General features: G+C 31.1%; 1 protein-coding gene across 1 annotated transcript; it reads left to right on the plus strand.

Moving 5' to 3' along the window:
* The first annotated feature begins 856 nt into the window (after positions 1–856).
* Positions 857–25,493, plus strand: LOC142333335 (uncharacterized). Its single transcript, XM_075380356.1, has 6 exons — positions 857–966; positions 2,488–2,637; positions 8,645–8,794; positions 9,568–9,717; positions 15,578–16,046; positions 25,401–25,493. The coding sequence occupies exons 2-6, from the start codon at positions 2,491–2,493 to the stop codon at positions 25,415–25,417; spliced, it is 933 nt and encodes a 310-aa protein (XP_075236471.1). The 5' UTR covers positions 857–966; positions 2,488–2,490; the 3' UTR covers positions 25,418–25,493.
* Positions 25,494–26,416: the final 923 nt, after the last annotated feature.

Here is a 26,416-nt window from a genome sequence, read left to right on the forward strand (position 1 = left end):
AACCATTTAAAAAGAAGTTTGCCCCCAAATTCTAGCTCTTTCTAAAAAATGCGTATTTTTTAATTGGATTTTTTAAATTTTCAATTAAAATATCGACTCTTAAACTTTTTTCATGTATATTTATTTCTCCACTATGTAGTAATAAGAACCGATGCCAGGAAAGTATAAAACTTTGTCGCCGAGTTTTTTTTATTAGTGAAGAATTTTTATTTCATTTTTCTGTACAGGCATTATATCGGAGAGCAAAAGATGAACTCTGGGTTCACTATAAACCTTTTTTATTCCAACATATTGGAACACAATCTTCTTTAGATTTTTAATGAGAAAGAGAATAAAAAGAAAGAGAAATTTCTGTAATGAAATTTCTTAGCGGCTAATGCATCAAAGAAGATTGCGACTAACCGATTTTTGAGAGTAATTGTATTAATTTTAATTATACGCTTTGTTCAATATCAACTAACAGGATACATAGATTTAAATAAATAATAATTTTCATTATATTAATATTATTAATATAGCAAAATATATAAAATACTAAATAACAAATTATTAAATTTGTGCTTAAATAGTTGGCAGCTCAAAAACATCCACTAGAAACTGTTGATTGGGAATGGTTGCCCCAACAAAACCAAGTAATTATTATTTTGTATTGAATATTGATTCATATTAGAAAAGCCAGGAGGTAAGTAAAGTATACTTATTTTTTGTGAAATAATGGGACCGAATAATAACTGCCCCGTTGGAATATAGGAAATTAGTCATGATAAACAACAGTCAGATATTCAGAATGATACAGAAGGCATGGGAAACTCATTGGTTCCACACACGTTTGTTTAGTAGAAGCCTTGAGAATCCATGGTGGTTTGCTAACTTGCTACCCTATTTCATTGTTTTTACATATAAGGTGGTTGGTAGTCATTAAAGTTATTTTTATTTAGTGAAAGAAGTGCGTTTTATATACGTGTCGTAAGTATATTAATATAACTAAATATAATAATATAGAAAACTCTATAATAACACATTTAATAATTAATCACATTTGCATAGCCAGAAGGTAAGAAATACTTACGTATTTTTTGTGAAATTATATAAGCTCACCGGTGATGGAGTCAGACTTTCTAATTAGCTAACGGGAAATTAGTCGTGAACAAGAGACAGATATTCAGAATTATTCTGGAGGCGAAATATTTTACAAGTATAATAAAAACATTAAACACATTTATGGAAATAGGCAGATTTCGATGTGCTTGTGTTTTTTCAGTTGAAATCATATCCTGCATATATATAATATTTTTGATTAAATTTGATGTAGTGGGGTCATGATTGTACAATTCTCTGAAAGATAGTTGTGGAAGGTTCTTGTAAACTTTCTATAAAAAAGATAATCTCATATTTTCCTGTTAAATTTTTAACTTTTCCACAATGGCTTCTTTGTACCACAGAAAATTAATGCAGTTTGGCTTTACAAGAAACAGTGTAATAAATTTAGATGTTTAGTTAATTGTATGCTTCTCCTGAAATTTTCATGCAAAAAATCAGTAATGTCTTTATTAATGGTGCAAAGGGCTTATGAGAGGCAGTTTTACAAGTTTTCATGTCAAATGTTACTATGTCAGTTAATTAAAAGGGAAAGACGCTTGTCAATTACAGTAGCCAAATAGTATGCTTGTGTTAAAGTATAACATTGAAATGTCATATTATGCTAATCGATAAGTATCAACTCTGGCGTTTGTCAGTCGGACTTGTGTGACAGAGTTATAACTAGGGTCAGCTTAGGACACTCCTTTTTGACTCGTGTTCTTCTAATAGTTCATGGAAGACAGCCTTATTTTATGTTACTGGCATCTTAACTCTTGAATAATCTTTTTACCTAAAATTAAACTAAAAATTAAATTTTCATCTTTTATACAAGTGAATTTGCTTCCATTAATACTTAAAAAGCATGCAATAATCTTTGTTTAATTTAGCATCGAAGTCTATATACCTTGCCTTAAATAAAGGTGACTAACATATTCATTTTATACCCACATTTAACATCGTTTATGAAAATATTTTATTAAAAGAGTTCAAAGCTATCCTTGCCTTTATCAAGCATGTTCAGTTACGAGAAACTTTGTTATAGGTTTCGATAATCCTTATTCTGTGTCGCTGCATTTTTGTTTCCAAACAAGGTTGATTGTTTTTTTATATTTACACCAACAACCTGTTTCTTTTACCAAACCATTTAGATTGTGGTTAAGATCATTTTTCTATTGATCTATTAATTTACTGCAAATGCCTACAATATTTCACTTTTCTGGAACTATCATGTGTGATTATATATTGAAAGGTTCCAGTTGAATATTATTATAGAAGTACTCACATGGATGAGTTATTTCTATGAAAACCAATTTGTTTTATCATTGTAAGAAAAGTAGATATATTTTTAATATTTGTTAATTATATAAAGATAATAAATTATTATTATTATTTTATGTTTTGCTGCAGAGTATGGATGCACAAACTGATAGTTCATTTTTTGATGAAGATCCATTATCTTTGAGTATTAAAAAAGAAATCAAGCATGAAACAGAGCGAACAGAACATTTGATTGCTCCTGTTGCTATGACAGATGATAAACCGACAACATCTAGACAAGTAAGATATTTTCATTTACTTTTTGACGGTTTACCTAATATTTAGCATTCTAGTTTAACACTAGATATTTTGATTAAAAGCTTAAAAAAGTGATACCAAACTGTATGTGAAATGATAAAACAGTATGTGTAGGATTGTACGATTGACAAGTCACTCCTGAAAACTCGTGGCTTTTGATAAAGAATAAACATTCCGAGCGAGGTTTTATATAAGGTCTCTTGTTTCTTTCTTCCTAGTGCCAAAATATACTGTTCCTCATCACACAACAAACCTACTGAAATGCAGCTGATATATTCTTGCAAGTAAATTTATAATCTATTCACAGAAACCAGTTTTATGAAGAACATTGTTGTCCTCAGAGAAACTACTTCATTGTGTCTCTTATGGTACTGTAAATGTGGCACAGCCATAACAAATTCTGTAACATATCAAACTGTTTACTACCTCCCAACAGACAGCATGTAATATTATTGCTGTTAAAACATCCGTAAAACATAGAAATGAATAAACATAAGAAATATTGTACTTCTTAATACCATTCTTAATGATCTTTGATAACAGCCATGAGGCTACTCTTCCAGGATCTATAATTCATGCATAGTTTTTAGTATGGTATTTATGAGGGTTCCTTGTGATTTTTAATGTGGTTTTATGCCATTTCTCTAGGATTTTTCAGTATTCCTTGATTAGAATCTTTTTTTCATGTGTTTTAAATTATAATCGGTAATTATAATAAAATGATTATACAATAGTAATAATAGTACTGCATGATATAAACCTGAAAATTAGTAGAATGTATTGATATGCCACTATTTTTTAGCAAAAAAATTGCTTTTTTGAAGCCATGGTGTGCAATCAGCTTACTCAAAACAATTTCGTAGAGTTTCTTTGGACAGATAATTTTAGAAAACTTCTGTTTTAAGTACATGAACCAGGAGTATTTTCAATGTCCTTGACGAAATTGTTCATTAATCCTAGTTTGGTATGTAACAGAGGTAGATACACATTTTTAGGCTTTTCTTTTCTAATAAATGGTTTTCTGTCCCTACTATCCCATTCACACAATAAACAACAGTAGTTTATGTAACCAAGCCGCAAACCACTAAATATAAATGCAATCGCTTTCAAATCACCACAAATACTACATTTATATACTGCATATTGAAGCTTTTCCAATATAGATTTAATATTTTTATAAGTTTCTTTCATAGTAGCAGAGTGGGCCACAGGTACTGACGGGAATTTATTGCCATTATGCAGAAGCCGGCTTTTAAACTAACTTTAGAGGAATCTATGAACAAGTGCCATTCTGTTGGGTTATGTTCATTACAAAGTGGCTGCATAAGAGAAGAAATGTCATTACAAAACGCTAAGGCATTTTCTTCAGAAAAACAACTTTAAATTCAGAATGATGATTACGATAAGTGCTACATTTCATTGTATTCCTTTGAAGAAGATTCCATCCTTTTTGCCGGGAAGCAAGCATTCCAGACTGTTTTTTTGATACTTTAAATCTATTATGAGTTCGTTAAGATTTACTTTAATCAGTAAATGAGGCTCAGATGAAATGCTTTGTTCATAAGTTGTATCACCAGAATCTGTTTATTTTTCTTTCTTACTTCCACCAGACTCTGAGCTCCCTTCATCTAATGTCACATGTTCTGGAGACTTTGGTGTTGTCAATTCTTTGCAGTATGGATCTGTTCTCATTGCGGATTGTAAGTTTGATTACAACACTCTATGTTTTGATTTTGATGTAATCCCTTTAATGTTTCCTAAGCAGAAATAACAGTCAGAAGAGTGATTTTTGGGTTCCTCCAAATCATAGGGATAGCAGTGGCATATGGCGTGTGGCATTTCTTCACACAGTGAGAAGGAAGTGGGGAGCCTAGATCATGATAAACAACAGATATATGGGACCCAGGCCCTTGTTTTCATGTTCAAGAAAGTAAAGTGATTTAACTAACATAATACAGATTCCTCTCCAGTATCTTAACATCAATTTTTTTTCATGAAAATATTTTTGAAAACCCTATTCAATAATTTGGAAAACTGCTGCCAGTGAACATTGCATTAATAATTTTTTAATCCATAAATTTGCAAAAAAGTAGAAGTTACATTTTGCACAAAACCCCTCAAAGAATGATAACGAGATAGAGATCTAAAAGTACTCGAGTAAAACTCAAAATTATAAATATAATTTATTTTTTAATGATTTCTCAATTTAAGTTGAAGCTTAACAGATAATCATATAAACACATCACGAGATAACTGAATTTTAATGAGTGGTAGTATTTTAAATCTAGTTTTAAAATAACTATTTTTTCTTACTTAGTTTTGTTAGAACCAAGCGTTTTACAGAATTGTAAAACAGCTTATACTAACAATGCTGAACATGTGCCTCACCTCATCCAGTGAGGTGATTGCAGATTCTTCTTTCCTTTTATTCAACTGAGTTTTGTAAACAATAAACTAACCCGTGGTACAATGAGATGTTGTACTATACAATTCCTTAAAAAAATCTGGTTTTCTTTAAATTTGTATTTCTAAATTCCCTGCCCTTGCAGATCTGAAATCGCCATAAAAGTAGCTATAAGACTCCATTGAATGAAAGCAACATGTAAGTGGCATCAGCCACAATAATTACTTTATTCAAATTAATAATACTCACTATACAATTAGTTCCTTTCAAGGTGTCACTAGTAGGGTGGATTTACATTTTAGTAGGTTTGACATATAAATTTACAAAGAAGTATGATTAGCTCACAGAAGAAAGTAACGGAATACAACTTCACTTTTAAATTTCTTAAGGAAGCTCATCATGGGATTCTTTTATCATGAGATTGATTTTGCAAATTCAAGTGCCAAATATCTCATGTAATGTTGCCAATAACGATGGTCAACATGATTTTTGTCTCATGAGTACCAGTAGGTGTATTTAATGCAATTCTTTATCCTGTTTTCAAATATGTATTCATAATTTCTCCATTACCTACAGCTTCTTTGTTATTTTAATTTGTATAAATATTGAAAAAAATTTTTTTTCATTGTCAACTAAAAGATCCTAGAGAATTATAAATATGATTGAACCAAATGAGCTAACTCAAAGAGTAGTGTTGTTATTGTTGTGTAGATTTAGATGTGTATAAATATGTACAAATGTTACCTAGTGCAGCATTCATTCATCAGAACAATGCCAGTTGTGAGATAGTGAACCAGGAAACATGTCATTGTAAGTGCTTTGTGTGTTACATATTTACAATTTTATTTCTTTTAATTAGTCGTTAGTTACAAAATGCCTAGAGTTTTTTTAAATCTTTTAACTTCTTTTTTTATGTATGTGGTGAAGTAGTGCTCTAGTCCCAAAGGCGAACTTTATTTTGGGTGTAAAGTCAAGACCAAACAAGGGCCTGGGTCCCATATATCTGTTGTTTATCATGATCTAGGCTCCCCACTTCCTTCTCACTGTGTGGAGAATGCCACACGCCATATGCCATTGCTAAATTTACTAAAATTACTCTTTTGACTAAATGATTTCTTACAAAAATTACATGTGAATTTCTTCAACAGTAGGAATAGAGAAATGTGTTTTTAAACTACAGCTTTCATTAAAAGTTTTTTTGCAAAAATTAAAAGTGAAATTTTTCTCATCTGTATTAGTAGAGATATGTGTTTTTAAATTACTGTGTCGAATAAATGTTTTTTGTTTTTTTTGACAACATGAATATTTAAGTGTGACTCTAAAGTAGAACTCTGAGTGAAAGACTCCTAACAAAAAACACATGAGTGAATAAGAAGATGAGAAGATATGACATTCCTTTCTGTAACATGTTTTTCTGTAATTTGCAAGCATGTTTCTTTAAAAGTAAAAGTGTTGAAATCATCATATTCTTCATTGAAGACAATCACAAATGCACTTATAATTTAATTTATTGCAAATCACACATTTTAATGTCTGTAAAATACTTCCAGTAATTCTTTCTTCCACATCATCGATAACTTCTTCAATAAGATCCTTAAAAAAAAATGTAGCTGTTGAGTTAAAAATCTATCGTAAAAATTTGTTATTTTAAATAATGCCAACTACAAATTGAACACTTTATACTTTAATATTAAATATCTTATGTTCATATTTAAGCAAGCACTTTATATTTGTTTCAAAGTAGCAAAAATAAAAATTTTGTTAGTATTAGCAGTTAAAATACAGAAAACAAAATGTAACACAATCAAACTATATGCTACATAGCGCAGAAATTAAAACTGGTCAGTCAACAGGCAATTTCATAATACCAAATAAAAAAAAAATTTTTTTTAATTTACTGTAGTTTAATTCTGTTAATATTAACTGAAAATAGAACCCTGTAAATAAATGTAGATATTTTCCAAACTCATCCCCAGATTAAGTGATTGGTCATTACATTTGTTCTTAAAACATCAAAGACAGCGAAGAGTAATAAAATTGGTTTTATCATTTTTATTAGATATTCATCTACTGGAAGAATTGAATGAAATGAAAAATAAGAGAAAACAGGCTTAGTACTGGATGGGTGAGTCAAGTAAATAATGAAAGAATTATATACTGAAGATCCAAAATTATATTAATTGACCATGAAAATGTCAAACAAATTATTTTAATTTCTCTTTAATACATTCTGATGCACAAAAATGAGAGTGCCATGAGAAAAGCAGTGTAATAATTGTATGTTATTTATCTACAAGATTGAGCTACACATTTCTAGAGAAATGTTATCATCATGTTTCTAAATCACATATATTCGGATACATATCATAAGTTTTTAATGCAATTTATAACCTGCTGAGAAATTTCTTAAAATATTTTTAAATGTGTTTTGATTTTAAGAGAACTCTATGAGCAACAACGTTAGATCTTTAAAAACATATAAAGTAAAAAACGATTTAATAATTCATCATATTTGCATAGCCAGAAGGTAAGAAATACTTATGTATTTTTTGTGAAATTATATAAGCTCACCGGTGATGGAGTCAGACTTTCTAATTAGCAAAACGGGAAATTAGTTGTGAACAACAAGAAACAGATATTCAGTATTATTCTGGAGGCGAAATACTTGGAAGTATTCTGAAACAAGTTTAATAAAAACATTTAACATATTCTTGGAAATAGGCAGATTTCAGTGTGCTTGTGTTTTTTCAATTGAAATCATATCCTACATATAAATGATATTTTTGATTAAATTTGATGTACTGGTCTTGATTGTTCAATTGTAGAAGGTTCTCGTAAACTTTCTATAAGAAGAGATACTCTCATATTTTTTTGTTAATTTTTCACTTTGCCACAATGGCTTCTTTGTGACACAGATAATTAATGCAGTTTGGCTTTACCAGAAACAGTGTAATAAATTTAGATGTTTAGTTAATCGTATGCTTCTCATGAAATTTTCATGCAAAAAATGTGTGATGTGTTTATTAACGGTTGGTTGATAATGGCATATGTGAGGCTGTAGTTTTACAAGCTTTTCATGTCAAATGTTACTGTGTCAGATTAATTAAAAGGAAAAGAAGCTTGTCAATATTTTACTGGCATCTTAACTTTTGAATTATCTTTTTACATCTGAAAATTTTTTGATTCTGTAAAAATTAAATTCTCTTCTTTTGTATATACAAGTTAATACTTAATAAAACTTGCTATAATCTTTGTTTAATTTAGCATCTATACCTATTACATACCACGTAATAATAATTATACCATTATAATTTAGTCTATATACCCAGTGAATTCTTTTCTTATGAAAAATATTGTATCATTTTTAGTAATAAAAAATGATGACCTCTACTGTTATTGTCTACTCATGTATATTTTTTGGAGATTAAGAAATTCATTTGTATCATAAACTTTGGTTTTCATGTGGTGTTAGTTATAAATATAGATTATTTGTATAAAAAGTCATTTCCAGACATAACCGACACATATTAGTGCTTTAAAACCCGCTTTGATAGTCACACTATTAATATTACTTTTTTTTTGCAGAGTTTGGATCCACAAACTAGTGATTCAGTTTTGGAAGAAAATCCATTATCTTTGCCCATTAAAAAAGAAAAAATGCATGAATCTGTGCAAGAAGAACATTCTTTTGTACATCTTTCTAAGACAGATGATGGTCTGACAATATTTAAACAAGTAAGCTATTTTCTTCTTTATCTTGTTTTAAGTTAAAAACATAAAACCTAGTTATTGTAAGAATTCTTAATTATTCTATTCATTATGATATTTTTATTTGCTGTTTGTTGCTCACATATAATCATTTTGCATTTATGTCTAGCTTGAGATATTTTGATTTATGGTGTAAAAAACATTTTAGTAGAGTATAGGACGGTAAATAGCTTTGTTTAACCGATTGCATCTAACATTTTGTACAGCAATATGTAACAAATAAAATACAGTGAGCAGGTGCCTCACGCCTTAAATGAAGGTGACTAACATAGTCATTTTATACCCACATTTAACATTGTTTATAAAAATGTTTTATAACAGTACAAAGCTATCCTTGCTTTATGAACCTTGTTTAGTTTGTTACAGAAACTTTGTTATAGGTTTTGATAATCCTTATTCTATGACATTTTTGTTTCCAAACAAGGTTGATGTGTTTTTTATATTTACACCAACAACCTGTTTCTTTTACCAAACCATTTAGATTGTGGTTAAGATCATTTTTCTATTGATCTATTAATTTACTGCAAATGCCTATAATATTTCACTTTTCTGGAACTATCATGTGTGATTATATATTGAAAGGTTCCAGTTGAATATTATTATAGAAGTACTCACATGGATGAGTTATTTCTATGAAAACCAATTTGTTTTATCATTGTAAGAAAAGTAGATATATTTTTAATATTTGTTAATTATATAAAGATAATAAATTATTATTATTATTTTATGTTTTGCTGCAGAGTATGGATGCACAAACTGATAGTTCATTTTTTGATGAAGATCCATTATCTTTGAGTATTAAAAAAGAAATCAAGCATGAAACAGAGCGAACAGAACATTTGATTGCTCCTGTTGCTATGACAGATGATAAACCGACAACATCTAGACAAGTAAGATATTTTCATTTACTTTTTGACGGTTTACCTAATATTTAGCATTCTAGTTTAACACTAGATATTTTGATTAAAAGCTTAAAAAAGTGATACCAAACTGTATGTGAAATGATAAAACAGTATGTGTAGGATAGTACGATTGACAAGTCACTCCTGAAAACTCGTGGCTTTTGATAAAGAATAAACATTCCGAACGAGGTTTTATATAAGGTCTCTTGTTTCTTTCTTCGTAGTGCCAAAATATACTGTTCCTCATCACACAACAAACCTACTGAAATGCAGCTGATATATTCTTGCAAGTAAATTTATAATCTATTCACAGAAACCAGTTTTATGAAGAACATTGTTGTCCTCAGAGAAACTACTTCATTGTGTCTCTTATGGTACTGTAAATGTGGCACAGCCATAACAAATTCTGTAACATATCAAACTGTTTACTACCTTCCAACAGACAGCATGTTGAAACATGCTGTTGAATTATTGCTGTTGAAACATCCATAAAACAGAAATGAATAAATGTAAGAAATATTGTACTTGTTAATACTTCATGTATAGTTTTTAGTGTGGTATTTATGTGTTTTCTGGGGGTTCCTTGGGATTTTTAATGTGGTTTTATGGGGTTTACAGTACTCATTGATTAGAATCTTTTTTTCATGTGTATTAAATTATAATTGGTAATTATAATAAAATGATTATTCAATAGTAATATGACTATTGCATGATATAAATCTGAAAATTAGAATATATTTAAGTGCTATTATTTTTTAGCAAAGTATCAGCTTTCTCAAAACAAGGTTAATTTCTTAGTTTCTTTTCACAGAGAATGGAATTCATATTTAAATGGTAGTATAAATTAAATAGTTGGCAGCTTTAAACATCCACTAGGAACTGTTGAAACCATTCCCAGTATTGAATTCACTTTGCACAGTCTCTGGCCAATAACTGTTGAATCGCTTTATATTAAGACTGAGCTTATTACAAGTTGCAGTTGTTTTTCTGTTAAGCTAACTTTTGCATGGATTTGTTAAGACTACATCACATAGTTGTCTATACGTCTTCATCAAGTACTTATGGTGTACCACTTCACTCATATTTCTTTACTGATCCTATCTCCCCAAAGTCTTCGATTAGTATTCGTACGCTATATCGATTAGGAACCAGTATACCTGGAAATCTAATAAAATACTAATCTTTCACTGTCTGTATATACTCCTTATGCTTATGAAGATGTGTTAAATGAGAAATATCCACTGTTCAGTGTGCACATGGAATGACAGCTTCAATCATATCTTCTTTAGTTGAGACACATATTCTTGTCGCAACATCTTGATCGGGTCATGGAAGCTAACTGCATTCAATACAGAATTACAAACCTTTGTAGAAAACATTACTCATATTAACACAGAATAAAATCCCTCAACCTATAATCATGTTTATGTTGGTATGTAGTTACTTTTCGAATGCACTGGATTATGAACTTCCTGTTAGAGCTCGCGCTTTAGAATGGTATATTTTCATCAAGTTAGATGGTACCAGTGAATTTAATTGACAGAATCTGATAACTGCTGAATATTTTGTCTACAAAGATGCTAATGTTGTTACCAAAATAGCTATGAAAAAAATATGTTTGGCTTTGTGTGAGTTGTAAAGGGTGAGACAAATTCAGTCTCCTTCTTTAAAAATTGACCATAAAATACAAACAACTTAGTGATTGATTTGCCCTGTTAACCAGTTTTAGAGATCTTAGCAATGAAATTTATATAATTTATTTATAAAGAGATGGTTTCATCATTACTCGAAATTTGATCAATATTGACTGTTGAAGAAAAATAAGTAACTTCTTAATAATCAACTAATTTTTTCTAAACGATGTGTTACTGAATTTGGATCTCAGGTGTTAATTACATGCTAAGATGCTATTGTACTGTTTTATCACATTGTTTGGCCAAAATTGTGCAAGAATGTTTCCCAAACATTGATACAATAAACTGTAGCTTTGATACTGCAATAAATCCACAATTGATCCGAAGTGATGTTCACTTTTTTTTTGTCTTCAGTCACTTGACTGGTTTGATGTAGCTCTCCAAGTTTCCCTATGCAGTGCTAGTCATTTCATTTCGGTATACCCCTACATCCTACATCCCTAACAATTTGTTTTACATATTCCAAACGTTGCCTGCCTACACAATTTTTTCCTTCTACCTGTACGTCCAATATGAAAGCGACTATTCCAGGATGCCTTAGTATGTGGCCTTATAAGTCTGTCTCTTCTTTTAGGTATATTTTTCCAAATGCTTCTTTCTTCATCTATTTTCCGCAACACCTCTTCATTTGTCACTTTATCCACCCATTTGATTTTTAACATTTTCCTATAGCACACCATTTCAAAAGCTTCTTATCTTTTCTTCTCAGATACTCCAATTGTCAAAGTTTCATTTCCATATAAAGCGACACTCCAAATGTATACTACAAAAAATCTTTTCCTGTAATTTATATTAATTTTTAATGTAAACAAATTATATTTCTGACGAAGGCTCGTTTCCCCTGTGCTATTTAGCATTTTATGTTGCTCCTGCTTCGTCAATCTTTAGTAATTCTACTTCCCAAATAACAAAATTCTTCTACCTCCATAATCTTTTCTCCTATTTTCACATTCAGTGGTCCATCTTCGTTATTTTTACTACAATTCATTTCTTTCGTTTTGTTCTTGTTTATTTTCATGCAGTAGTTCTTGTATAGGACTTCATCCGTGCCGTTCATTGTTTCTTCTAAATCCTTTTTATTCTGAGCTAGAATTACTATCATCAGCAAATCGTAGCATCTTTATATTTTCACCTTGTACTGTTACTCCGGATCTAAATTGTTCTTTAACATCATTAATTGCTAGTTATATGTAAAGATTAAAACGTAACGGGGATAGGGAACATCCTTGTCGGACTTCCTTTCTTATTATAGCTTATTTCTTATGTTCTTCCATTATTATTGTTGCTATTTGGTTCCTGTAAATGTTAGCAATCATTCTTCTATCTCTGTACTTGAATACTTTTCCTGAAACCAAATTGGTCTTCTCCTAACACTTCTTCCACTCTCCTCTCAATTCTTCTGTACAGAATTCTTGTTAAGTTTTACTGCGCAGTAATTCTACAGGTATTCCGTCTATTCCAGGAGCCTTTCTGCCATTCAGATCTCAGTATTGCTTCTCCCCTTTCATCTTCTTTGAAATCCACTTCTTCCTCTATAACATCATTTTCTAATTCATTTCCTCCGCATAACACTTCAATATATTCCACCCACTTGTCGACCTTTCCTTTCATATTATAAATTCGTGTACCATCTTGGTTTAACACATTGGATTTTAATTTATGTACCCAAAAATTTTCCTTAACTTTCCTGTATGCTCCATCTATTTTACCAATGTTCATTTCTCTTTCCACTTCTGAACACATTTCTTTAATCCATCCACTCTTCTTTTGCTAGTTTGCACTTCCTGTTTGTTGTATTTCTTAATTGTCGATAGTTCCTTTTTACTTTCTTCATCACTAGCATTCTTATATTTTTTACGTTCATCCATCAGTTGCAATATATCATCTGAAACCTAAGGATTTGTACCAGTTCTCTTTGTTCCACCTAAGTTCGCTTTGCTGATTTTTAAGAATTTCCTTTTTAACATTCACCCATTCTTCTTTTACATTTTCTGCTTCATCTGACACCTTTTCTTCAGGCTTTTAAACAACAATCTACATTTCATTATCACTAAATTATGGTCGCTATCAATGTCTGCTCCAGGGTAAGTTTTGCAATTACTGAGTTTATTTCTAAATCTTTGCTTAACCATGATATAATCTATCATCAGATAGATTATATCTTGCAGTATCGCCTGGCTTTTTCCATGTGTATATTCTTCTACTATGATTTTTAAACTGGGTGTTGGCAATTACTAAATTATACTTCGTGCAAAACTCTGTAAGTCGGTCCCCTCTTTCATTCCTATTGTCCAGCCCGTATTCACCCACTATATTTCCTTCCTTGCCTTTTCCAATGCTTGCATTCCAGTCTGCCAACTGTTATTTAATTTTCATCTCCTTTTAGGAGTTTAATTGCTTTGTCAATTTCTTTGTATACACACTACTTCATCATCATCGTAGGCGCTTGTTAACAATCATTGTCGGTTTAAGTTTTGATTTTATCCTTATTACAATGATTTTATCGCTGTGCATTTTGAAATACTCTACTCTCTTCCCTATCTTCTTGTTCGTAACAAAACCTACTCCTGCCTGCCCATTATATGAACCTGAGTCAATTATTCTAAAATCACCTGATTAAACGTCGTTTTCCTCTTCCCACCGAACCTCGCTATTTTTTACTACAGCTACATTTATCCTATCCATTTCCCTCTTTAAATTTTCTAACCTACCAACCTTTTTTAGACTTCTAACATTTCACGCCCCGACTCGTAGAATGTTATTTTTTAATTTTCTGGTGACCCCTTCCTTAGTACTCCCCAGCCGGAGATCCGAACAGGGGACTAGTTTACCTCCGGAATATTTTACCAAGGAAGGCACCTCAATCATTGCTATACGAAAATGCAGAGAGCTACATTTTCTTGGAAAAAAGCAGCTGTAGTTTTCCATTGCTTTCAGCTGCGCAGTACTCAGTCCTCTGAGTACTGCTGATATGACTGATAGGACTGAGTGATGTTGATATGACCATTTAAGTCGTCCTGACCTACACCCTTAACAACTACTGAAAGAGCTGCTGCCCTCATTCAGGAATCATTCCTTAGTCTGGCTCTCAAGAGATACCTCTCCGATATGATTGCACCTTCAGTCCAGCTACTCTGTATCACTGAGCACTCAAACCCCTGGCAAGACCTTGCTGAAACGGCAAGGTCTCATGATTTATAGAGGGAGATGTTCACTAGCTAACACTAAATGTCATTACTACGTGTTAATTAATTTTGTTATTTTTTTAAAGATCTATTTGTTGCTCATAGAGTTCTCTAAAATCAGAACACATTTAAGAATCATTTAAACAAGACAAATTATTTCTCAGCAGATTATAAACTTATGGTATGAATCTGAATATATGTGATTTAGAAAGATGATAACATTTCTCGACAAATGTGTAGCTCACTCTTATAGGTAAATAACATACAATTACTTCAGGTTTTATCTCAGCATACATTGCTTTTCTCATGGCACTCTCATTTTTGTGTATTAGAATGTATTAAAGAGAAATTAAAATTCTTTGTTTGACATTTTCATGGTCAATTAATATAATTTTGGATCTTCAGTATATAATTCTTTCATTATTTACTTGACTCACCCATCCAGTACTAAGCCTGTTTTCTCTTATTTTTCATTTCATTCAGTTCATCCAGCGGATGAAAATCTAATAAAAATGATAAACCGATCGTATTACTCTTCTGCGTGTTTGATTTTTTAAGAACAAATGTAATGCCCAATCACTTAATCTGGGGATGAGTTTGGAAAATATCTACACTTATTGCCAGGATTCTATTTTCAGTCAATATTAACAGAATTAAACTACAGTAAATTTAAAAAAATTTGTTTTTTTTTATTTGGCATTATGAAATTACCTGTTGACTGACAAGTTTTAGTTTCTGTGCTATGTAGCGTATAGTTTGATTGTGTTACATTTTGTTTTCTGTATTTTAACTGCTAATACTAACAAAATTTTTATTTTTGCTACTCTGAAACTAACATATTGTGCTTGCTTAAATATGAACATAAGATATTTAATATTAAAGTATAAGTTGTCAATTTGTAGTAGGAATTATTAAAAATAACAAATTTTCCGATAGATTTTTAACTTAACAGTTACGTTTGTTTTTTAGGATCTTATTGAAGAAGTTATCAATGATGTGGAAGAAAGAATTACTGAAAGTAGTTTACAGAGATCAAAATGTGTGGTTTGCAATAAATTAAAATATAAGTGCATTTGTGATTATGTCATCGATGAAGAATATGAAGATTTCAACACTTTTTCTTTTAAAGAAAAGTGCTTGCAAATTACAGAAAAACTTGTTAAAGAAAGGAATGTAATATCTTCTCATCTTCTTATTCACACGTGTGTTTTTTGTCAGGAGTCTTTCACTCAGAGATCTACATTACAGTCACACTTATCTATTCATGTAGTCAAAAAAAACTTAAAATGTAATTTTTCTAAAAAAACCTTTAATCAAAGCTGTATTTTAAAAACACATATCTCTACTAATAGAGATGAGAAGAAATTCACTTGTAAATTTTGTAAAGAAACTTTTAATCAAAGCTGTAATTTAAAATCACATCTCTATATTCATACTGGTGAGAAGAAATTCACTTGTAATTTTTGTAAGAAATCATTTAGTCTAAAGCATCATTTAAAATCACATCTCTTTATTCATACTGGTGAGAAGAAATTCACTTGTAATTTTTGTAAGAAATCATTTAGTCTAAAGCATCATTTAAAATCACATCTCTTTATTCATACTGGTGAGAAGAAATTCACTTGTAAATTTTGTAAAAAAACTTTTAATCAAAGCAGTAATTTAAAATCACATCTCTATATTCATACTGGTGAGAAGAAATTCACTTGTAATTTTTGTAAGAAATCATTTAGTCTAAAGCATCATTTAAAATCACATCTCTTTATTCATACTGGTGAGAAGAAATTCACTTGTAATTTTTGTAAGAAATCATTTAGTCAAAAGCATCATTTAAAAAGACATCTCTCTATTCATACTGGTTAGAAAAATTTTACATGCAATTTTTATCTAAAAACTTTTACACAAAAGTTAAATAAGGTTGACAGAGTGGTATAAATTATCTCTTATTTAGTATAGGGTCTTTGCAGTTTGTAGCTAGTTTTTTTCTTCTTTTTTTTGCATTGCATATACACTATTATTAAAACTAATTATTTTATACATCAGATCATTTGGAATGATTTATATAATGTATGTACAATTCTTTTAATAAAAGAAACGTTTTAATAACTTGTATATTAAATGATTCATATTTCCTTTATTTCAGTTTGTCTAAGAAATTTGGAGACATTGTATGCCAAAATTGTGAATACATTTATGGTTATTGAAAATTAACATTTTGAGACCGCATGCAACATTTTTTTCGATAAACTTATACAATTTTTGCGTCCACACAATAAACCCTACACTATAGAACTTCTACGGTTTCTGTTCACCGACCTTTTGGTGTACGGCTTATGTTTTTCACAGACCTTTTTTGAAACTAATTTAACACCATTCAGGTTGTTGTTGCAGAGACTGAAACAAATCGATTATTCTGATAAGTAGAAATAATAATAAAGATAGATTTCTAAAAATCTTTATAATTTATTTTTTTTATTTTTAACGAGCTGATAAACTGCATTTGAAACACCGAAACACAAAATTTGAGTTTAATAATATTAACGTATTTATCTGAGTGTTGAGAGTATGAAATAACCCCTCCCTATCGTTTACGCAAAACATTTAACGGGATAAACCGTTTTAAATAGTTCTAGGTATGTCAAAATGAATAAACGAAAACAGAATTTTCACACGGTTATTATCGCTTGACTTGCAGTAAATAGTTTATGTTCAGCTTATGGTTTTTTGAGAAAAATATTATAATACACAGAAATAGATACACGCCGATTTAAAGTTATTTTATATAAGACATAGGCATTTGAAAAGAAAATAATAATTAAATAATATTAAAGCCTTTTGCTTTAACGTGAATATAATTTATTTTAAACAAAAAATATTGCAGCAAGATGTTCTAATAAAATGTTATTTTTATTGAAATTACTTAAATTGTATTCCTAACAATCTATAGACAATCAGAAAAATGTATTGGGATTTGGGAAAAAGATTCATAGTACTCTTCTGATCGAAAATACTCTTTAAAGATTAATCGATGCAAAACTCTATTATTAATTTTACCTATAGAATAAAAAAAATTGTTTTTATTGTATAAAATTAGGGTATTTTTAAAAACCGTGTGAAAAATAGTAATAAAATTCTTAAAAAAATGTTAGAAAACATTTTTTTTTTCATTTAATCCATTTATCTTAAAAATATAGTTTTATGTTATATTTAGTTAATCGTGTTTCTAACTTACTAGAAATTTTATAACTCGTTGAAAGGGGTCCATTAAGTGTTGCTTTCACAATCTTTATGACTGTAACGTATGTGAAACATGTGTTGTACAAATGATATAGTTTAAGAGCAGTAATGCCGATCTGTATACCCAGTCCATGCGCTGTCCCAGTCCCAGCGCTGAATACATCATCTACTTTTGAACGGCATTGTCATGCTGATACGTGAAAGTAAATTTGGTTCAGCGAAGAAGGTATGGAAAAGATAATTCATGCCTCGTTTATTTTAGTAAGCCTGACACGGGATGTTTGTAATTATCGGGAACGGCTACTTAATTTTTAAAAGTGATTTTTCCTGTGTCAGGTTGTCTATAATCCTTTTAATTACGATGCCCGTTATAACGGGTACCGAATTAAAAGAGAACCGCTAACGACTAAACCCAGTCACCGCATGTAACATTTTACGAATGAAATGAAACGATGAAGACGTAAGTTAAATTAAATTCTATAACTACATTAGCAAAAGTTTATATATTTACCAAATTTTTACAAAACACGTTCGAAATAACCGTCTGACGGAAGCATGCATCTTTGTGCTCGAAAGAGCTTATTGAGAGACGCGTGACGCAAAATGTTGTTGAAAATTCATTTTCAGTTCATCGATAATGGTGGAGGATTTGGTTCGTAAACTCTTTCCTTGAAAAAGCCCCAAACGAAAAACTGAAGAGAAATCTGGCAAACGCTGAATCCATCGTCCTCTACTGACAATTCGTTCTTTTACACAAAAAAAAACCGTACGAACGGGTGCTAGTGAATTTTTTTATGTTTCTCCGTCGTATTTGAAGAAGCCGTCCCCTTTTCACCATTTGTTAACCGATAGTAGAAATCTACAAATATTGTACGGTAATACTTCTGTATCGACAATCCGGTCTCAAAATGGTGCTGTTCGATATCAGAATCGTATCGTACACCGAATTTCTCATCATGAAATGGACGAATAAACATCCGCTGTGGCTTTTCAGTCATCCTGTACCTGGTGCCAATCGAATTAACACGCCCGGTTAAATGAAACCGTGTTTCGACCGACATGAAATTGAGCATCATCGGGTCTATTTCTTCATCGGTTTTTAAACACCGGATAGAACAATTAAAACTTTTCGGTTTCTATTCTCTTAAATTTTTGCAAAATCGTTACACGATACGATTTCAAATTAAAATCGTGAAGATTCTTACGGCAAGATCTGCATTTTTTACCACTTTGTTGTGATAACTTAAGTATAAATGTTTTCCGACCGGCAGAAATTCTTTGAATATCAGCTTTTGCCTCCGGAATCGTTCATTTCGTTTTGCCTTTGAAACCGATCCCGTTGAACGCTACTTTTTAAACAAATCGTGTACGCTATTCTGCTGAGCTACTGGCATTCGGAAATCTTTCCGCGAGTATTTGACGCGTTTCCTGAAAGGATCCAGAACGCACTTACCGTTTCCCTTTAAAACCCCTTCCCTCGACCTAATAAGGCGTTTTAGAAAAATATAACGGTAAAGAACAAAACTATACAGCGCTGAAGCACAAACGGTTTGCAACCGACAGTTCAGACGTAGTAGTAGAAAGAAGCAGCGTTAAAAGTGACCTCAAATAATTATATTTGGAACCGGGTTCGGTTCTGTTTTAAGTCTCTCATCTTGTGCATATGTATGTAATTTCGCTCCCTAATAGATCATTTCGAACTAATATAAACTGTAAAATAATCAAATACAGAATTAGTATACGGAGTAAAATATGTGAGAACTTATTAAATGAATTTCATTATGCTAAAACAAGTTTAAAAAATTATTTTACGAATTATTTATTAAATTAAAATCTGCTAGTAATTCAATAAATATAACGTTTGATATACGAAATCTGTTGAGAAAATTACCGAACGCTTTTAATTACTTGTCAACGGATATATTTAGTGACGTGCGGCTGGCAGAATTTGTTTCGCATACCCTCCTCTGAAACCACATGTTCTTGGATTGTTATTTGAGTGCAACTCAAATAACAGTAGAAAGAACATCGAGTGGATGTTTGTCGGCGATTTCTTGAACAGACCGATCACGTCAATTTCGAAGCAATGTTCACTTTTTTCGATTTTAGTGAATTCTTGCCTGTATGTGAAACAATGTGTTTTTTGACCCTATTTTTGGCGTTTTACATGGGATATATTAGAAACTAAGAGAGATACAGTTCTGGGACCTATTTTTTTCGATTTCCCAACTCAAAACCCATAAGAAACAATTGAATTTGCCCCTTATTGACCTTCCCAGAATTTCAGAAAGCCTTAAATTTACCCGGAGGAACTGAAACTCGGTCAAAATCTTTCACCCTGTATAACTCGCTAAAGAAGCGTTTTTGGATCTATGTTTATATGAACTTTTTTCTTATTTTTAGCCTCTAGAATGAGATGCTGAAGTCTTTCCCTATCACTCTGTATAACGGAATTTCGAAATAAAATACAATACTATACTCTTTTTTTTTTCCCAATTTGTCACTTAGTTTATTTCTACTTTCCGGCTACAGCGATATATACTGCTACAACAGTTACAGCTGCAACGGGAAATTACTAGTAAATCGGTCAAAAAAATGTCTAAAAAATTAGTATTTTTTTTTTTTTAAGTTTGGTGCCTTAAGGTAACGTTAAACCCCCCCTCCCTCCAAATAAATTTTAAATAATCTGTTTAAATAAATTTTATATAATCTGAAAAATAAATTTTTTATTCCAATGCTCCAAATTCAAAAAAAATATTTGTATCGGTCGGACGTTTGTGCGTGTGTATGTTGGCTTGTGTTTTGTCTTATAATTTTGGAACCCGTGGACCGATTTTCTTTAAACTTGGTAGACAACAGGCACTATCTTGGAGGGGGAAATGTATTAAACGTTTGCGAAAACTGGAAAACGGGATCAGGGTGTTTGGCCGAAATAAAATTTCAAATTTTTAACCGAGGCACTTAAACAAACAAAAGTTGAAAACATTTTTAATCGATATGAGAAATAACAAAAAAAAATTTTATTTAATATTTTCCCCCAAAGAATTTTTTTTAATTTACTTTACTTTAATTAGGGGTACGGCCGGACCGGGATTAAATTTAATAGAATTACACTTATGCAGAGAAATATTTTTCCCGTTTTATGAATTTTTAGTTACCCTTTTTGGAAATATATTATAGAAACTCTATAACAGTTAAGCTACAGACTATCGACTGACAGACTTCAATACTGCAAACAACTGGTATATACAGCACTGTACCAAATTTTTAGATCCTATAATGCCTCTACAAAAATTAAAAATTTTTAAACGGCGATAAATACCCAGCTTTTTTAAATAAGTACAAAATTTTATGTTATCAATGCCTTATATTTATATGTAGATAAACCGCAATATTTGAGCTAAATTTCAATTTTTAATGGATAACGGGGTCACATTAAGTCGGCATTAAGCAGATAATGAAAACAATTACAACAAATATAATTATAAATACGAGGGTTATTTTTTTTTCAAGGTCCAATCACTCACAATGGTGCACCATTGGTGAGAGACTTCAATACCGCAAACTGTGTGCGAGATGAGTTCCCAAGATGCTGTCCGACCATCACAAATAATGAGAATGGATGCCTCCCTAACGTTTCTCCAGCACTACCACAATGAAGGAGAAGTTTTTTTGAACAAAATTGTCACAGGGGACGAGACACGGGTCCATTTCGAAACTGAAGAAACAAAAGAACAATCCAAACAGTGGATGCATTCTCCTTCTCCCAGTAAACCGAAGAAGTTCAAGCGAACCTTCCTTCTCCAACCGAAAGTGTATGGCTACTGTGTTCTGGGACCAGAATGGAGTTCCCTTGGTGGAATTCATGGAACGTGGCACGACCATCACTGCGTGACTCTTCAACGTCTACGAAGGGCGATTCAGAATAAGGGGAGAGGAATGTTGTCATCAGGCATTGTCATTCTCCATGACAATGGTCGGCCGCACACTGCAAAGAAGATCCTGCAGCGTTTTCATCGGGAAGTGTTTGATCACCCACCATACAGCCCGGACTTAGCTCCATCTGATTTTCACCTCTTTACTCACATGAAACGCCGGCTAGGAGGACAACATTTTGGCACAGACATCGAGCTGCAGACCACCGTAGAAACATGGCTGAAAACAGGCAGCTCCGTTCTATGACGAGGGTGTCGGAAAGTTGGTACCTCGCTACGACAAATGTCTAAATCGGAGTGGCGACTATGTAGAGAAATAGCGTAACTATGTAAGTACTTGTTACAAATAAAAAATTTTTTATTTTCACTGTGTTTTTAATTTCGTGACTGATCGGACCTAGAAAAAAAATAAACCTCGTAAATAATATTTGTTTTTCTTATTTTAAATGCGATTAAGGATACCAAAGTATGCCATGTTCCGGCATTTGCCCTATTGTATCAAGGGAAACCGTGGGAAAACCTTGATAAGAACAGCTTGAAAATATTTTTGTCTATGATACATTATCAGATTACAGGCAAATAACATAAGTAAAAAAAAAACTTATAGGTTATGATAATACTAAAATTTTAATTATAATAAATCTTTATGATTTATAAATTTCTTCCACATCTGATATCCATCCTTTTTCCCTGTTAAAAAAAAAAAAAAACAAAAATTATTGTAATAACGATCTACAATCTCTTATCAATAAACTATTGTTACCTGTTATCCCTATCTTCAGGAGAATATACAAAGAATTGAGTGAAAAAACACATCTATAATGATGGTTCATTGCAAGTAAAAAAAAAAAATCAGTTATTTTTCCATTATAAATAAATAAAAAAATTATTGTGCTTTAATGAGCAAAGATTGTTTACTATGCTCAATTTACAATGTATGAACATAATTCTGCCTTTCGTATGAACAACGTAAACAAGCAAATCGATTTCAACTTTAGATGACTGAGATAACATTTAACGAATCAATCTTTTTTTAACTAATATTTCTTCTGCTACCTCTTTAGGCTTCGTATTGATGGCATATAGACCCACAGTCTGGTCATTGGAACTCTTGCTAATTGTAATCTTACGTAGCAATTAATTTACTGTTAAAGCTAAATATTTAAAACTTATATTTAGGTATAAAATAAATAATAGGGTACATAGGCATACTAGGAACAGACTTTCCTTTTATAACTAGACTGATTTGGCTCTTTGATTGATTTGGCTTTATTCATCTGATTTGGCTTTATTCATCTGATTTGGCTTTATTCATCTGATTTGGCTCCTAATGATTACTTCCCTTCCCAAACCTGATGAAATGGCTCGCTTGACAAACATTAATTTCAATGATGCTCTAAGGTGAGGGAACAGCTTGCATCACAGAGTTAGAAAAATCACATGATAATGAAAGTATTCAAAAGTTGAAAAATCTGAGTAAATGTATCGAATTGTAAATGAACTAAGTTGAACGTTTGAAGAACTTATTGCAAAATTTTCGGTTTTCTTTATCAAGCTATAATTTTTCTGAACAACCCCTATATTTGTTTTAAGTTGACTTATAATTTCTCAGAATTAAATTTGTAATAACTGTGTTTCCTAATTTTTTTTATCAGTGATTTACAAATAATTTACACTTGTCATGTGTAAAACAATTAATTTTGCCTCATAATTTATACCAAAAAAATTTCAGTGTATTATTATTTTTCATTACCTACAACTAAAAAATAATATGTTAGTGGTACTGACATGTATCCGAGTGCATGAATGAATTACAAGGGACTAGTGGAAAGATTAAAAGAATTTCCACAAAATTTTGGGTTATCTTTATCAGAACAAGAGTAGTTAATATTCGTCGTAATATTGTAAAATGACTCTTAGAGATGCATTTGTCTAATGGAGGTAAAACATGTATGAATTATCTCGTACAGCCTGAAAGTCGTTTTCTTTCAACCATTTTAAAATGTTATCTTTCAACTGTTTTAAAATAATTTAAATTTCTCACTTGTCTCTTACTGTGATATGTAGATTAATCTTTTCAACTATGAGTAAATTAAAAATCGTGAAGAATTAGATTTTTATTTGATAAGTGAAAAATTAATTTACGGTATAAATATTTTAACATTTCTGGCAACATAATAATTTTGGCAAGAGACATAGAGATGAAAATCAAAATTCAAGATTTAGAAAATTGTTTAAACAAAACTGGTACATATTGCATACAATTAAACAACATAGTTTCCTAATAATAGAAACAAAATCCCAATATTGAAAATTTCAGAAGGAGAATAGATAAAAAAATCAAAAATTTTAATATTTAAATATCAAAAAATTACATATTTAGGTGAAATGATTATCATTAATGTATATCCAAAAATATCTGTATATTGGACAGTGGTGGCATTACATTTTGGAGATTACCGAGGCTGAGGTTCAGCAGGTTACTTGCAGTTTTGCAAGACATAAAATGACTCCCGGGTATGATGGGATCACCGTGGAATGCTTGTTCGCTCATTAGGTGTCAGCAGTGGTGTTCTCACAAGAGTTTTAGTTTTGAATAGGTTAATAAAAGGTCACCAACTTGGTGGCCCTCGGCCTTGTATCAGTTGCATCGTTGGGCATGTACTGTTGAAGAGATAGGGAAGAGATGCTACAAAGTTACTTTTGTAACCGAAATGTATTGCTTCATGATGGTGGCATTGAAGTGAGCAAGATGCTGTCCAAGGGGTGTCCCTAAGGCAGTGTGCTGAGCCCTCTGCTTTGGGTTGTTTATCCTGTTTTTTTTTTCACGTATTCCAGATTGTTGTGGATTATTATCTATTAAAATAGTATAGTATTTATCTGTTAAAATTTTATTTGGCTATAACTCTGGAACCGATGAAAATAAGTACCACTTATGATATTGTTGAAAAGCTCTCGATGAGAGAGTTTATTACTATCGTTAAGAAAAAGTCTAAAATCCAAATTTTTTTGGATTTTGTGCTTTTTTGACACTCTTGGTTCGGTCAATTGCAATCAAAAGGGGAGGTGCACAAGTAGATGTTATGACATCCCTAAATCCAAAATGTCAACATCCTACGGCTAATTGTTTTTGAGTTATGCGAGATATATACTATACGTATGTACGGACATCACTCCAAAACTAGTCAAATTGGATTCAGGGATGGTCAAAATAAATATTTCCATTGAAATCTGAAAAGTGAAATTTTTCATGACAATACTTCGTTTACATCATACAAGCAAGTAAAAAGAAAAAAAAGACGAAAAATCACATACTTTACTAAGATTCAAAGAATCAGTGAGACAAGGTCTGTGTGACATGGTCTCACAGACAGATTTAATGTGAGCCACATGGCAATCAATATGTTAATATTATTTGCTTGTTCTTATATTTTTAATAAAGAAAGCTTGCATTAGAATCAAGTATAACCTCATTCAAGCCACCATAAAGCATAAACCAGGACAATCGTTAAGTAATTACAAGTGAGATGCTTATGAACATTCTTTTTTTATACATATATTTTTTTTATTATGGATGTTTATTTTAATCTTTGTTTCTGTTTTTTGGCTTTTTTGTACAGATAATGAATGGGCCTGAAAATAATACTTTTATTAATGAATCTATTCCTCTTAATAAAGATATTAAATTAGAGAGACCGATCAGCAGAAACGATATGCTTTTATTTACCACATTACACAACTGAAACTGATGCATCTGTGCGTGTAAGCTTTTTTAATTTTATTTTGTATGTTTTGCTGACTGAGGACCATGAAGTAGTATTTTGCATTCATTTCTTATTCTTCTATTTATTTTCATTTCTTGTTTTCTAAGAGTTCTTCATTCTTTTGCTTTAAAGAAATCAAACAATTCTTTATCTAAATCATTCATTTATTATTTCTCCGACGTATATTTAAATTTTACTTATTGATTTTTCCATATTTTGTTTTTTGGGTCCTGGGGGGGATCTTGGTCGGTTACAAATTCTGCCTTTTTGAAATAAATTTTTAGCCTTATTTTCCGTGCAATTTATTTTAGCTGGTTTTCTTGTTCTGCTGCCTTTTTGAGGTTCTCCAAGAAAATTGTAACATCATCAGCTAAGGTTAAGCAGTTAATTGCAATTTCTTTCTATTTCCAATCCGATTCTATTTAGGTTGTCTCAACTTTTTTCATGTTCTTATCCCATTCTATTATTACTTTCCCTAGGACACAGATAAAAAGAGTTTATGTTAAACCGATTTGTTGTCTTCTGTTTTAATTTCCAATTATCCTGATATTTCAAACATGAATTTTACTTCTGAAGTTCAGCTTTTTTTTTTGGCTGTTTTCATGATTTTTTCTGTAATTCCGGTTCAATCAAGCTTGCGCCGTTGCCTTGTTGTTTATTTTCTGGATGATTTTTTCATTAGGTGGTTTGGATTTTTTAGTTCATATTGCTGAATTTGGAATTGAAATCTAACCTCAGATTCCTGATAGTTTAATAATTTTCAAAGTACTTGTTAGAATTTTGTGATTCCTAAACCAAAGGCTGGTTGTTTGGTATTTGGTAAGTTTATAAATTTTGGAAGTGTTGTTAATTTTAATTCAGATAGACAAGCA

The sequence above is a fragment of the Lycorma delicatula genome, chromosome 12, assembly GCF_047948215.1.
Source record: "Lycorma delicatula isolate Av1 chromosome 12, ASM4794821v1, whole genome shotgun sequence".
Classification (NCBI taxonomy): Eukaryota; Metazoa; Arthropoda; class Insecta; order Hemiptera; family Fulgoridae; genus Lycorma; species Lycorma delicatula.